Source organism: Olea europaea, chromosome 11, assembly GCF_002742605.1.
Source record: "Olea europaea var. sylvestris chromosome 11, O_europaea_v1, whole genome shotgun sequence".
NCBI lineage: Eukaryota > Viridiplantae > Streptophyta > Magnoliopsida > Lamiales > Oleaceae > Olea > Olea europaea.
Window position 1 is genome coordinate 30,637,136 of NC_036247.1, and position 16,215 is coordinate 30,653,350.

The following is a 16,215-nucleotide window of genomic DNA, read 5'->3' on the forward strand; positions in this document are numbered from 1 at the left end:
TTTTTCCCTCTTCCTTTTGAACAAAATTTGAAGGAAATTTTGTATGCGAATTTTGGAAACTTTAGACCAAAATATTTGGTAAATTTGATCAAATACTGTATATTGCAGTAGAGTTTGTCTCCGGCTTCAACAAAGAATTATATTAGTTAGCTTTTACCATTTTACTATAAAGTTTAGTCAGCTAGTAGAATTAATATAAATAGTTTTTCTTAAACTTAACATATTGAGTTTATGAAAATAATTAGAATATTCTAAGTTCGAATCCTCAGAATTTTGTTTTACTTTTCAATTCCCATATTACATTTTATACTTTCATTTCAGTGCAATTTAGCAATTAATTGCTGAGTATTCGAGACCAGAAAGTCATTTAATTAGAGAAAGAATTAGCATAGAACTGCAGGAGTAAAGTATTAAGTCATTATTCACTAGTAACTTTAATCATTCACAATATCAAACTAATTGTCATAGAAATGATGGCCATGCCTGTAAGCAGCTAGCATTTAGTTTGATCGGACAATTTTAAAGAAGACAGATCAATAATGCATATTGAAATAACCAATATTTATTTCATTCAATAATTTATGTCTCAGTGGCTTTAGTGGCCACTTTTTGTATAAATGGTAAGATATCAGTTGCAAGCATTGCTCACCGCAGTATACTGTCGGCCTTTTGGTTTAGTGCATTGAGAGAGTACTGCGCCTGTGAGAAGGAGGGAGAAAAAATGGCTGCTGATAATCAGACCATTGATCTTGAGAAACCATTGATTCAAGTCTCTAAAGAATATGTTCCTGATTCCAATGAAAAATTCAATAGAGATGATATGTTTGCAGAAGCAAAGAAACAAATATTCTTAGCAGGACCAATGATGTTTGTCAATCTTTTATTGTCACTTATATCAACTATTTCAGTTATGTTTGTTGGTCATGTTGGGGAATTAGCTCTTTCTGGTGCATCAATGGCCACCTCCTTCGCTTCGGTTACAGGCTTCAGTTTGCTGGTGAGTCAATTAGATAGTACTCGACAATATTAATGTTTTTTCCATTCCGTGACACATAATATCTAGACACGTATCAATCTTGACAAAAATTTTACGACTTTCCAAATCCAGGTCGGGATGGCGTGTGCATTGGACACGTTTTGTGGGCAATCATACGGCGCAAAACAGTACCATATGCTCGGTATACACATGCAGAGAGCGATGCTTGTTTTGCTCCTCGTAAGCATTCCCTTAGCCGGTATTTGGGCAGCCACAGGACACATTCTTGTATTACTCGGACAAGATCCACAAATAGCAGCAGAAGCCGGAACTTATGCCCTTTATATGATCCCTTCCATTTTCCCGTTTGCGCTTCTTCAGTGCCAATTCAGATTCCTACAAACTCAAAACAACGTTGTACCAATGATGCTAACATCGGGGATAACAACATTGTGTCACATACCAATTTGCTGGCTTTTGATTTCCAAATTAGGCCTTGGAAGCATAGGGGCTGCCTTGGCAAACGGTATTTCGTATTGGACTAACGATCTTTTCTTGGCCCTTTATATCGCATTGTCACCTTCGTGCAAAAACACTTGGACTGGTTTCTCAAAAGAGGCGACGCGAGATGTCTTAAAGTTTCTTTGGCTGGCAGTGCCTTCTGCCATTATGGTCTGGTAATATAGCGATCCAGAGTTGAATATTTCTCCGATTTCAATGCGAATTATCTACTTGGAAACATTTATTTGATCAAAATTTATTTTTGCAACAGCCTGGAAATTTGGTCATATGAGATGATGGTTCTTTTAGCAGGTCTTCTCCCAAATCCAACACTTGAGACCTCAGTGCTCTCAATTAGGTTAGCTATTTCATCAACCTTTTAGTTATTTTTTTCATTTATGCTCATAGTTCCTCGCACATGTTACTAACTCGTTACATTTTATTGCAGCCTCAACACAAATGGCATGATTTACATGATACCCCTCGGACTCGGAAGTGCAATAAGGTGATCTATAATAACCAAGTACTCAATTATTACATGCGTGAGTCATCATTTTCGTTCCTGTTCTTCATTGTATTTGTTTATCATGCTTAAATCTTTTGATCCACAGTGTACGGATTTCAAACGAATTGGGCGCTGGACAGCCTAAAGCAGCTCGACTAGCTGTATTTATGGCCGTTTTCATGGTGGCTGCTGAAAGCATTGTGGCAGTGGCAGTAATCATTCTCGGACGCAAGATTTGGGGATACTGTTTTAGTAGTGAAGCACGGGTGATTAGCTATGTTTCTGATATGATGATTCTAATTGCTGTGACCAATTTAGTAGATGGAGTTCTATCTGTCCTCAATGGTATGTCACAAATACTTATATTCAAAGAATGAACAGTAAAAAATAAAAAAATAAAATCTAATATTTTGGATTTAACGTTATATGACATAGACAACAAAAAATATATTCTAAAGAGAATCTTGATTTACTAAAACTGCAGGCATTGCTAGAGGATGTGGATGGCAAAAAATTGGTGCAGTTGTAAATTTGGGGTCCTTTTATATTATTGGAATCCCACTGGGCATATTGTTGGCATTTACCTTACATCTTGGAGGGAAGGTAAATTCACAATCCCCCTGAGCATATTGCTGGCATTTACCTTACATCTTGGAGGGAAGGTAAATTCACAATTTATTACTCATGCTACCATTTTCTTTCAGCCATACTTTACTTAAAAAAACCACTTAGGAATGTTTAAGAACCGACGAAAAACCTTTAAATAAAAGGGGACATATATGCAAAACCTTTCAAGGGTACCCGTACCCTGAACGCACACATTGTGTAACTCGTTTCTGCATATGGTGCACAGGGTCTCTGGACAGGAATCATAGCTGCAGTTTTCGCGCAGACATTTTTCCTGTCTATCATAACCTTCCGGACTAATTGGGAGGCCGAGGTAAAATTTTGCTACTCTTTATAGTACAAGTCTAATAATCGCAGTGCTTAGATGAGGTGGTTCAAAAGACGGCAAGGATAAATTTTAGAGTTTTTGCTCTACAGGCAAAGAAGGCATCCACTAGGGTTTTCGACTCGACAATCCCCGTTGTGGGATAGAACCAGAAGTGGTGAAAATGGCAGCTCCCTGAATCAGATGTACATGAAAATCATTAATCTTGGTCATGCATTAATTTGCCAAGTGAAAGAGGTGATCCAGTAAATGGCTGCTGTTGGGTGCAGAAGATCTTGGAATTTTGTGAAATATTATTGTTCCTGTTGGTGCTGAGGAAAATAGTTATGTGTAATATTGTGGTTGCTGTTGGGAGAAACAAACCCTGGAACTATGTCAAATATTTTGTTTGTGTTTGTTTATTCCAATTGATTGATTTCTTGCATTCACAGTAAGATTTTTTTTTTTTTTTTTTTTTAAATATCCAAAGCATTTTACAACCTAATTACCTAACTATGGAGAAGTAAATAAGAAATTAATATATATATGCAGTCTGATTGAAAGGAACTAAATGTTACAAGCTAAACTAATTCAAATTGACCAAACAATTCTCTGAAAAAATTCAAAAGCTATAATTAGGAGTGGAGTAATCAAGTTCTTTATCACTTAGGAGTACAAATGATAATCTACTCAAAGCACTGCTCGTTTTTTGCTTAGAGATCTCATCCTTGTGAGATGCTATGGATCAAAAACGCACTATTCGACCTATAAACCTGTTACAACATGGATAGAAAGCTATATTTCAGTCTCAATCACACAATTTCAAGAACTCTTTGAAAACAATTAGGAAATATCAAGAATGATGGGATCATGTATGCCTTAAGGGATAAAATCTCGCATCCAATAAATATAAAAATACAGATCAACTTCTGGAGACTTGAGCTACTCCTCTTAATTAAGTTAACACTTTAAGATAATGCAATAAGTTTTATTATGATATCAGATCTCATTAAACTCAAACGAACAATTCAATCCGATTAAAACTGAAAAATGAGTACGAAGAATTTCAAAATTGGCTTGCTTAAATGAACCATTATCTTGCAGGATCATGCTAAGAGATAAAACTTCATGTCGAATAAAGATGAAAATATACTAACTTATAAAGATTTGACCTGCTCCTTTTAAAAAGATTGACCTTTTACTTAGGGATGTAAACGAGTTAAGTCGAGCAGTTTCGTGAACTGAAATTCACAACTTGAGTGTGGCTTGAATAATGATGAATCGAGCTTTTTTTGCCCGAGTGGAGCTAAGCCAAAGTTTGACCGAAAAATGAGGATTGGCTCGGCTTTGATGGCCTTTTTTTTTTTTCTTCAAAGGAAGCTATACAACTACCTTTAAAATAGCTAGCTGCGTAAGCTACCTTCAGCTACTTTCAAAGGCGGCTATACTTGAAGGTCGCTGAAGGCAGCTTAAAGCTCCGGGCATTAACTGTAGGCAGTGGCGGATGTAGCTATTGGCCAGCTAGGGCTGCACCCTAGCTGGATTAGCCAGAACCGCCAACCGTCGGCCGCCAAGTTGTTGCAGGGTTGGTGGCTGCGCACAGGCACAGCAGTCTGCAGAGCGGGAAGCCGAACGGAGAAGAAGACTCCTAAATTCCATTTCTTTTTCTCCGTTTGGGCTATCTAATTGGAGATTGGGTCTTTAAAAAAAAAAAATTACGCTCAATTGCCCAAATAAGGAAATTGAAACCAGATCCAAGCCCCGAGGTCCATGGCATTGTATTAATTTGATTTCTCATTCCCCCAAACCTCCATTTGAATCCAGCAGCCAAGTGCAAATAGTAAACCCTTAAATTTCCATTTGAAGCAGAGTTGTAGCAACTGGAGGCGGTGGCCGTTGGACTGTGTACTGCCAGTGTGCGAAGTCAGGGACGATTCTCCGATCGACAGAATCCAAGGACTGGACTTGGACTCTTGGAGGCAACTGGTGAGTTGAAATTTGAATAAGTTGAAGTCTTGCTTGAATACTGCAATTTGCAAACCCTTTGATGATTTGTCGATTTGTGCAAACTTGTTGTTGATTTGTCAATTTGCAATTCAACAATTCAAATTTATTTGTCGATTTGCGCTTCTGCTGTTGTGCAACTACAATTGCAAACTCTTTGTTGTTTATTGGGTATGTTGATGGTAACTTGACTCTCGACTCTTGAGTCTGTTGACTGACTTGAGTGTTTTTCTTGTTTGATGCAATGATTTGATGTCTTTTGTGTTATTAGTTATAATTTATTAATCGGTCGACATTCAACTAATCAATGTTTAATTCATATAGAAAAGGAAATTAGGATTATGGAGTTGCTACTAAAAATTGTGATTTTACTCAAAAGTCTCGGTGGAGTTACATTGGTTCTTTTGTTGGATCAGTTGCACTTAAAACCTATGTCAACTGATTTAAAAACTTATTTCCCTTACCCCAATTCTGTGGATTTTCATGTATTATCCAATAAGTCTCTCTATAGTGTGCTGAGACTTCTGATAAATATATTTATCAAACCACAACTTGTCCTTTCCATTCCTATTTTTCCTGATATTTTTATAAATACTTACCAGATCCATACCAACTATGTATATGCAATAAACAAACTTCAATATTTAGGCATCTAAGCATGACATGTCAGCTTGCTTTCTTGCCTCCCTCATAACATTGCCATAAAGCTCCCACCAGCAATCAGCAGTAGATCCTAACCTAATATCCTTCCACAAATTTGATTGTATTGATAGTTTAGGCCTCCTAGAACTTTAAAGTCTGATCCTTCTATTGTATTTGCTTGAATCTTACTGTCTTAGACGACATCTCCCTTATAATCAGCATAAATATCCATCTCTAGCCACAAACAATTTAGCATTATAGTAGAGTCTGCCAATATAATGACAGGCTTTATCTCAAGAACTTGATACATCGCACCAAAGTTGGGCATCAATGCATCATTCTCCCCCACTAGTATTTCATAGTTGATAAGGAAAAAAATAAAACTATAATATCTAATTCCATGGTGTTAACTAACTAGCATATAACCATAGAATTCTTTGCATAACAAGTCGAGAAACCCACTTCTATAGCATCTAATAGACCCATCTTTCTTGTACCATTTATGAGCAGCTTCACCACCTAAGAACTAGAAAAAATTCTTTCCATTTAACCTGGATAGTAATATCAATTGGTGCGCTTCAACTTGAGTAAAAAATGTTTTCAAGCCAAGCCTTCAACGATCAATAGTCAAAGTCAATCTCCGCCCTAGCTAAATGTGGATGCTAGATTTGCCCCTGACTGTAGGAATCTTATTTTCAAATGGTCCATGTAGCTGTGGCTAACACGGGTTGCTCCATGTGGCTTGGCGAGTCACACAAGCCGACTCAAGCTCGAGCCAACACTTGAAAATGAGGCTTGGCCCAAGTGTTGAACCGGATCCAACAAGTCACAAACCGAGCTAGCTTTAGCCTTTTCTCTGGCTGAGCTGCGGGCCACTCGAACCAATAAGCCAAATTGAACTACTTTTATCTTTCTAAGATGAAATCACAAGTCTTAATAGTACATTGAACTCCAAATTGAGATTAACTCATTTGTACGATGTTAATCAATCTAACAAAACTTTCTCATTCGAGGTTGCTGCAAACTCCTTGAACCCTTTTCCTCCTATCCATTGTTTAGCCCTTTGTAGTCTGTAGATTCTTATGAATGGTCATTGCCGGAAATTATGGCCATTAATTTTTGGGTCCATTCTTACGTTATATGCGTGGGGTCGTACATAGACTGGTGGGTCATATATAGCGTGGTGTCTAATTTTATTTCCTTGTGACACACTACATAACATTTACTTCTCCAGACCCTAAGTTGAAATCTAACATATTCAACTGTTAACGCCTTTAGACTTGCGGCCATTTCTTGTATTGTTCAAGTAGTAGAAATCTTTCTGCAATGGCGACGACAATTCACCGAAGAACCTCCTGTAGTTAATTTTTTAGGGGATTCTTCCTACTGCCTCTTAGGATTAATGTCGCTATCCTCATGATTTTCCCTTGGAGCCCCCTTTATTGTATCTAATGCTTCCACCTCGATCGAATCTATCTCTGGTGGGCTCCTTATGCAAATAGTTTTGTGATGACTTTTACTTGATAATCGTTGAGATCATGATTATCTTTATTTTATATTTTTTTTTACAAACGATGCCAATTTGTTGACTTTCAAATTAAAATTAACGAATAACTTTCACCTAATCAGGATTTTCCCTCATAAACTAATGGTATCAAACATGTAAGTAATGATCATGGACCATTTAAACAACGTCTTGCTGCTGAGTTACAAGTCAAACTCCCACTCAATTATAATTATTTAAATTGCCTATTTCAATTAAAAGAAAAAATGAATTGGTATATGAAGAAGTGTCCCAAAAAATTTAAGTGAAATAACTGTTTCTTTTCTTCCTTTCACATGAATTATTCCAGTATGAATCACCTAAATGAACAAAAATGTAACAAGAATAATATTCAGGCCGAGGGTGAATTATAAAAATGGATATTTAATTTCTTGTCTGTACTAATTACGAATGAACGGCCAATTATCATTTGCTTTATTTTTAAGAATAAAATGAATGGAGATGAGGACATTGTTTACCTAGTTTTTTCAGAAAAGAATACTATGAAAGTAATTTGTCTCATTGAAAAGGGACAAATTCCTATTCAAAATCAATGGGGGCACAAGATATCAACTAGATTCTTGATATACTAAGTTAACATTACACTTTGAATAAGTTCAAACCTTAGATTTTAAATTTCTAATTAAAAACTTATATAAATAATAGTATATATTATCATTTTTGTGGCTCGTACGACATTAATTTGATCACTAGAATCTAAATTGAAACCATGGTGATCCAATAAAATAATTAAATGGCCATGGTACCCATGGATTTGTTTACTCACAAAGTTGTCATTAATCATCGAGATGCTAAGTATATTTATAAAGCATCAGATCGAAATAAAAATGATGTAACATAGTCACTTTTCGGTCTATAAATGGGACCGGATTGCAATTATTTAACAAGGCATTGGTACGAAGATATTATTAAATATAATATAATTCAAGACCTAATTAATTAATTATTGATTAATATTTCTAGTGGAGTGTAATCAACAATTAAAAACTATTTGGTGTCTTTTTGATCATTGTGGTTTCAAATAAGTAATTATGAAAGAAGATATTTTTAAAGATATAACTAATTAATTAATTCATCTTTGCAGTTGTCAAAAAGGCGGCCGTTGAAATTTAAAAATGAAAAATGAAGTCCCATCTAAAAAGTAGACTTGACAATTGTTTTAGGCAATCACAAGACCTTTAGTTAATAAATAAATCCCATCTCCTTCATAAGGTATCTTCCTAGCATCTTGCAAAGATGCGAAAGATATTCTTGTTGCCCGTCTAACGTCTAAGTCAATACTCAGATCCTTCGAGTTACTTGATAATTATGGAAGAGTGGTATGTGTAGACGTTGCGGTTGTAAAACAGAGAAAAACTTCGACCTTCCCATAATATATTGTCTTGTGTATTAGGATTGTTTCCAAATCATCTGCTTTTAGAAGAAATTGAAGAATTTTTTGGGAATTCTACAAAATCCATTCGTTCTTTTTTCTTATTGATGGGCTACTTCTGCTTCCAAGTGCGGGATAACCCCAAGAGATTGTGGGTTTTTTCTACCAATTTGGGCTTGAAGCTCGATTTCTCCCCTAAATGAACCATATATCCAAGAGAAACTATGAATCAGAATAGAAGCAAAAAAGACTTTTGGGGAGTTTGGTAAATTCATTTCTGGAATCATAAGATAGAAATATTTTTTTGTCAATTATAATCAATAGAAAAGGCAAATCCCTTATGATAGACCAAATTCGGCTCGATTATTGATAGAATAAATAGATCGTCATTTCTTGAGCCCTTGAGAATGTATATAACCCTAATCCAATCTGATTTGGTACAGAACGAACTTATAACACTCCAAACTCTATTTGACCATCCAAATCTGGGTTACTACCTCTTTTTCAAGTTCAATAAATGTTGGAGTGTAATAGAATTGCTGCCCTGGTGGAAGCTACATAGTATTTTGAATTTTTCTTACAGATTGATTCATCTAGGATTTTTAGCATTATTTATCTTCGTGCCTTGGTGCATGGTAGTGAATTGTAGGCTTTTAAACCTACGCCATCACCTTTTGTACGATGACAAACTTTTTTTCCCCTTTTTTATAGAGAAAGAATCAAGAGAACTTCTGTGGACAATTTTGTAGCAGTAGTTATCGAGCCAAAGGTGAGTTGTCACCATCTCAAGATTTATCCTAAGTTCGTCCAGCATAGACAAACGTGGAGGGCCTCTAACCCGAAGTGGTATGAAGCATTAAAAGAAGAGGTTGAAAAGCTAATAGCCAATGACTTCATCAAGAAAGCCCAATATCCGATGTGAATCTCCAATCCAACACTTTTCAAGAAGCATAATGAAAAGTGGAGGGTCTACATTGATTTTTGCAACCTTAACCAAGCTCGTCCCAAGGACAGCTTCCCTCTTCCCTGGATAGACCAACTCAAAGATGCTATAGTAAGGAATGAGCTTTTGAACTTTATATATGCCTCTTTAGGTTACAACCAGATCTCCATGCATCATGAAAATGAGGAGCATATCTCGTTTATCATTGATAAATGCATTTGCTACTACAAGGTAATGCCATTCAGATTGAAAAACGATGGAGCTATCTATTAGAGGCTGTGAACAAGATGTTTATCGAGCTCATTAGTGAAACAATACAAGTATACATGGATGATATGCTGATCAAAAGTCTCAAGACTAAGGACCATGTCAAGCACGTAGATGCAACTCTTCACATTTGAAGGAGGCTCAGGATCATTTTAAACCCTCTTAAGTGTGCTTTCGATGCCGCCTTTGAAAAATTCATAGGTTATATAGTCAACCAGGGAAGCATTGAGGTCAACCTAAACAAAAATAAGGCCTTGATGGAGATGAGATCACTTCAAAAGTCAAAGGAGGTAAAGAGTCTTACTAGACAGGTGATAGCCTTGAGTTGCTCGGTCTCTAATAAGACATAAAATGTCGTGTTTTACATTCATTAATACTTGCATTTTTGTGATTAATTAACGTCTAAATGTACTTAGTACCCTTATATTTTGTTTTAGGTTGTAAATGGATGGAAAATATGGATTTGGAAGAAAGGAACGAAAAACATGCGAAAACGAATGAATTCCTAAGTTTGGGGACTAGAGTGTAAACATCCAATAGTTTATTCGAATCACTAAACGATGATTGAAGATCATATGACATCAATTGGATGCAACGGGTGGTCAAAGGAATGAAATAATGTTGACAAATCAAATTCCAGTCGAAGAAGTTGTAGCTGGGTTTTTAGCCTCAAATTGAGAGCCATTTTTCGAGTAGCGAACAATCGAATTGGAAAATATTTATTTCAAAAAGAATTGTAGCTTTTTAAGTCATCTTTTCAACGCACCTTGAATTACCTCAATTAGAGTTTGGAAGAGAATGTTATGATTAAATTATCGAGAGCTATTTAGGGACGATGCGTGTAAAATGGTGCGCTCGCAGCACCTCTTTTTCTCCAATCCGAGAGCAAAGTCATCCAATGGTGCGCGCGCAATGAAATATATGGCGGTGAGCACGGGCCAATTTCCTTATTCTGAAGAAATTCTACATGGAAACAATATTTTTGACATCTTATATATACCTAAAGACGCCAGAACGAGGGGAACCTCTTTTTCTAACCTAAAAATCTTATATTCTACATATTCTTGAAGGTCTTAACGCCCCCATTCCCTTCTACTCTATTTTCCTCTTAGAATTGATGATGTACAACTAATTTCTCTCTTGGTCGAATGATATTTAATCCTTGGAATCGTTTTTAATTGTGAGATCCACCTAATTTTCATTGTTTAATTTATACTTTTAGTATTGGATATTCTTCTATGCTTAATTTCATGATTGCTATGTTTGATTACTAAAAAGATCTATTAGTTTATCATGCATTTCAATCTATAACTAAGTTAAATATCAAATCCGTAATTATTTGGCCAATTTAACTTGTGAAGCAACTAGGATTAGTAATTTGCTGCTTTGGAAAATTATTAAATTTTAGAAAGAATATTTATCTAGGTTAAATGCAAAAGCTTGACTTGTGTTATCTAGTTCATTGATTTCTCTAATTCAGAAAGTCATTATTAAATTAAATTCTCGAACTTGTCTAGGATTGTTTGGTAATGAGGATTAATTAGATCGCTTGTTGCTAATTAATTAAAAGTAAGGAGAAATATGAAATTGTTTCGAATGGGAAATTATTTTCCAACTATAAATATTAAAAGTATGAATTAATAATTATTTTTGGATCAATGACCAATTGTAAATCTCTAACGGTGGATGTTGACTTAGACCATGGTTCGTTCTATTGATTTCATTTAATTCGATAATTTGCCTTTACATTAATTGTTATTTTTAATAATTGTTTGTTTCAAAACCAAAAAACCCCACTTTTAGTTAATTTAGCATAAAAGATAGACTAAACACTTTTCGTGGGATCGACCCTTACTTCCACTACTACATTTATTTTGAGAAGTATAGGTTTTAATTTGGAATGCCCACGACAGCATGTACCAGTCTCAAAAGTCACCGATAATTGCCCTTCCTTTTTTAAGATCCACAAAGGAGAAAAAAAAGTTCTATTGGATAGAGGATAGCACCTCTAAATTTTATAAACCATGGAGTGTTATAAAAAATTCAATTATCTTCACGTTAAATACGGAAACATGAAAATAAAATTTATTACTTTATTTTCAACAATAAATATCAATTAAAACATACAACTTATAATTCTTTTAAAATAATAAACATGTCTTTGAATAAATAAGTAATTAATAAATTGGAAGGTAGAAAAACATAATGCTTATATTTTTCCTTTGATCCATTTGGCAATCCGCATCATTTTGTCATAAATTCAATCGACCAGAATTAACTTTTAAAATTATTGTAAAAGTTAGTATTTAAAAATATCCAATAAGATGCGTGCACTTTTCATACACAACTATATAACAATCAAGTAAACACTTTATATCACTTGCCTCTTATGGGTTATATTAGTGACCAAGCGATACCCCCATCTTAGGTCATTTAAAATTTCCGAAATATTTCATATCTCTTTATAAAGAACCCGAAAATTCACTAACAATTCATGCATAAATGATTGAATACATAAATATATATGGAAACAAATACATAAGTATCTTACATTGATTTTGAAACTATGAAAAGAATAAAATCCTGCACGTAAAAATTCACCTATTATTTTTCTATACTTTTTCCTTCCCTTCTCTCTGCTACGGCTATCTTTATTTTCTATGGTGAAATAATGAGAATTCTTGTAGTATTTATAGTCAAAATTCACCATCGAGTTTGTATACAACTAGAATTGAAAAATCGTGTACAAGGAATTTTGATAAGAATTGATTTTAAATAATGAAATTACGATTATGTCATATTATTGGTTTTTCCAATTAAAATAATCAACCAATCCTATGACTATATCAAAATAGGACACGTGAATGTTAATCTGCAATTGGTTCCATTTGACTTAGTATGCTAGTGTTAGAATTTGAAGTAATGGAGTTTTAACGAAATTTGGATTATAGTTAAACTTCACCAAAATCAAAACACGATGTATGTAAACATTTATCAAAATTAAAATAGGAGATTAGCTTATCAAAATAACCATTTATCCTACACACACATGGATGCCATAAAAATTAAATCATAAACCAACTTAATTAATTTCAAATTAAAGATAACTTTTTTAAATTTTAATAACTTGGACTTAAATTATCCTAATTAACTTTTTTTTTCATGTCCATGATGCATCATTTAATAATAACTACCTAACGAGTCCAATATTAATATACTTAAACTCGTTATGTCAAAATATAATAATTTCGCCAAAACAAAAAGAATTGATATTTATTTCATTTTGTCCCTCAATATTTTTCAAAATTATCAAAAGGCATTGAGGTAAAAAATTCGTATCTTTAAATAATCTTCTACAATAAAATTTTGGAATGTTACAAGAGCGAAGAAGTCTTTTAGGAGTTAAAAAAAGCACCTCGACCAACCCCTTGCATCTCCACGCCCAAGGATAATGACCCTCAGTGCTATACTCAGTTGCATCTGAATAGGCCATCAACTTTTGACCTCATTAAAGTGAAAGGCAACCAACATCCTATTTACTATGCAAGCAAAGTCATTTTACAAGAGAAGGCTCACTACCCTGATATGGAGAAGGTCGCCCATTCCTTCCCTTTTGTCATCACTTCTTGAAAATTGAGGCCTTATTTTAGGCCCATATCATTCATTTGTTAACAAACTTTCCACTCAAGCTGAGAAGCTTGATGCTTCTGATACATTGATGAAATAGGTTGTAGAGTTAAGTTAATTTGATATTATGTTCAAGTTAAAGACCTCCATAAGGTCAAGTCCTTGCAGACATTATAATGAAATTTGTCAACATCTTTGAACTAGAGGCAATGATGGAATCTATTGAACCCCCAACTTGGAGCATCATTGTCAACGACTCATTTGGAAAGGCGAGCTCTGGAGCGGAAGTGTTCTTGGTAAGCACAGTGGGCTATAAGCTTAATTGTGCATTGAGGTTTAGATTCAAAGCCCCCAATAATGTTTCAGGATATATGGCCCTTCGACAGGCCTCAGATTGGCTCACCAAATGCAAGTAAAAACGGAAGAAGCAACTCTCGACTAGTGTTGAGCCCAGTCAATGGCAACTTCAATGCAAGAGAATTGAATAACGGCATACATCAAATAGGTTATGGATTTCCTCATATTCTTTGAAGAGTTTTAAATTATACAAATTTTACACCTTGAAAATATCCGTGCCAATGCACACTCCAAACTAGCCAACAATAAAGTTTTTGAGTTGCTTAAGATAGTGTCCATTGAACACCTCTCTAGACCATCCATATCCAAGAAAGAAAAGGTGATATAGGTTGAAGGCATCCCATCATAGATGTAACTGATCATAGCCTTCCTAAAAAATCCTTCCTGATGACAAGAATGAAGCCCACAAACATAGACGGAGAGAAGCACATTTCATCCTTAATATGACGTGCTATAAGACTGAGGCTATTTGTCATCCATCATTAGATGCAGAGGAAGAGAAGAAGAGACATATCTTCTTAAATAGATCCATAAAAGTGTATTTCGACACTACATAGGAGGACCCTCACTCACACCACATGTCTTAGGTAGGGATAATATTGGCCTATATTGAAAAAAGATGATTTTCAATTTGTGCATAAGTATGACAAGTGCCAGCGCTTCGCAACTATTTAAGGCAACCCTCCTAAGAGTTCATGATTGTGTCTAGCCTTTGACCCTTTGCCAAGTGGCAAATCAACTTGGACCCATGTCAAGGGGATAGATAGTACTTATTACGCTATTGTCATAATAGACTACTACACTAAATGGGTAGAACAGCTAAACTTTTGGCCAAAATCACATAAGCTAATATTTCCAAGCTCCATTGGAAAAACATCATTTATCGGTTTGGCATTCTATACTCAATTGTATCTAACAATGGACGATAATTTGACAACAAAAAGGTCAAAAGATCTGCGAACAGCTGGGAATTAAGTACTTTTCCACACCTCATCACATTAAACCAAACAGTTAGTTCAAAGCTGTCAACCAAACCATCAAGTATACCTTGAAAATGAAACTTGATGCAAATGAGCATGAATTGACGGGAATCCTCAAGTTTTGTAGGTTATTCAAAACATAAGCAAAATTACCATGGAAGAAACCCTCTTTTTCATGTGGATAAGAGTGTAAAACATGATATTTCCCCCCTTAATTGTTGCATTTGTATGATTATTTGATGTCAAAATGTACTCATTGCTCTTATAATTTGATCTAGGTCACAATTTAATGGAAAATGTGAAATTTGGATGAAGTGAGTAAAAAGGGGCAAAGAGGAAGAAAATGAAAGTTCAGGAATCAAGTTGCAAATAATCCATAGATGAGATGGGCGATGGAATGGTGATTCAAGAATGCTAGGGGTTAATTGGGTGTAATTAAAAGTCAAATGAAGTGAAATATGATCATAACATCTTCACAAATCAATTCCCAATCGAAAAAGTTACGCATCAATTTTTAGTCTCATATTGGGACACGTTTTTGACATGTCAAACGATTGAGTTGGAAGATGACATGCCTATGGAGCCGAAGCTATGAGTCTAGCTAAGTTAAGATTGCCTTAAACTCATCTCATACCTGGGAAAAATGACCTGCTACTAAAACACTAAAATGAAGAAGAGTTCAATTCACATATATATAATATATGACCACGCGCTGAGAAAGGTATTCTATTTCTCATAAAAAAAAAAGGAGGAAAAAAAAACCAATCATAACACGTTGGGCTCCAAATGAGAGGGCCTTTGTTGTGTAAAAAGGAGCTACATCATAAGACTTAAAAAATTGATGACATAGCTATGTCATAGCTACTTCATTGCCATAGAACCATTCCCAAGCAAGTTACATCATCTTTGTAGCTATGAAAAGAGAGGGGTGGAATATTCCCAAAAGAAACCTACCCCAAAATGTAAAAAAACGACCGCATGCTCCCATGCCATAGAAGAGCCATCCTCACGCAAGTGGAATCATCTTTGTCGCTTTTGACAAAAGAGGCATGAAGCATTCCTAAAGGGAACCCCTCCTCGAAACCTATGAAGATAATGGCATACTCTCTTACCATGAAAGAATCCTATGCAAGTGCCTTCATTTTTGTCACTTTGACGGAGAAGTATACATTTTTTCAGAGGGAACCCACTTCAAAATTGTTCACGAAATTATTTGCTTCGATTTAAAAATCCACCGCAAGTGTATGATTCGTTAACAAGTAGTAAAATGGACTATGAGTCCAAGTATCGATCCCACAAGGATTAAATTAGTTCAAATCAACCTATTATGACCTTAACCGAAACACGAAAGTGAAATTGATGTGTTGTGATTTAGCTAAGGAGATGTAAACTATGATGTAATTATGAATGAAAAAATTATATTAAATGCAAAATAACTTGGACCCAATTTACTAGAATTTTATGGAATTAATGAATGTACTAACGCACTAGGATCACGAATCCCTAATCAATACCCGTTCAATTTTCAATCGTGTAGATTTGACAC

The 16,215-nt window shown here is 35.0% G+C and overlaps 1 protein-coding gene across 1 annotated transcript; it reads left to right on the plus strand.

Moving 5' to 3' along the window:
* The first annotated feature begins 646 nt into the window (after positions 1-646).
* Positions 647-3,321, plus strand: LOC111404032 (protein DETOXIFICATION 16-like). Its single transcript, XM_023032748.1, has 8 exons — positions 647-997; positions 1,109-1,653; positions 1,749-1,835; positions 1,926-1,982; positions 2,089-2,327; positions 2,467-2,585; positions 2,836-2,922; positions 3,027-3,321. The coding sequence occupies exons 1-8, from the start codon at positions 722-724 to the stop codon at positions 3,078-3,080; spliced, it is 1,464 nt and encodes a 487-aa protein (XP_022888516.1). The 5' UTR covers positions 647-721; the 3' UTR covers positions 3,081-3,321.
* The last annotated feature ends 12,894 nt before the right edge of the window (positions 3,322-16,215 follow it).

Coding starts and splice junctions, on each gene's coding strand:
- LOC111404032 (XM_023032748.1), top strand. CDS start 722: ATGGCTGCTGATAATCAGACCATTGATCTTGAGAAACCATTGATTCAA. Junction 2,328..2,466: donor AGTTCTATCTGTCCTCAATG/GTATGTCACAAA, acceptor CTAAAACTGCAG/GCATTGCTAGAGGATGTGGA. Junction 2,586..2,835: donor CCTTACATCTTGGAGGGAAG/GTAAATTCACAA, acceptor TATGGTGCACAG/GGTCTCTGGACAGGAATCAT.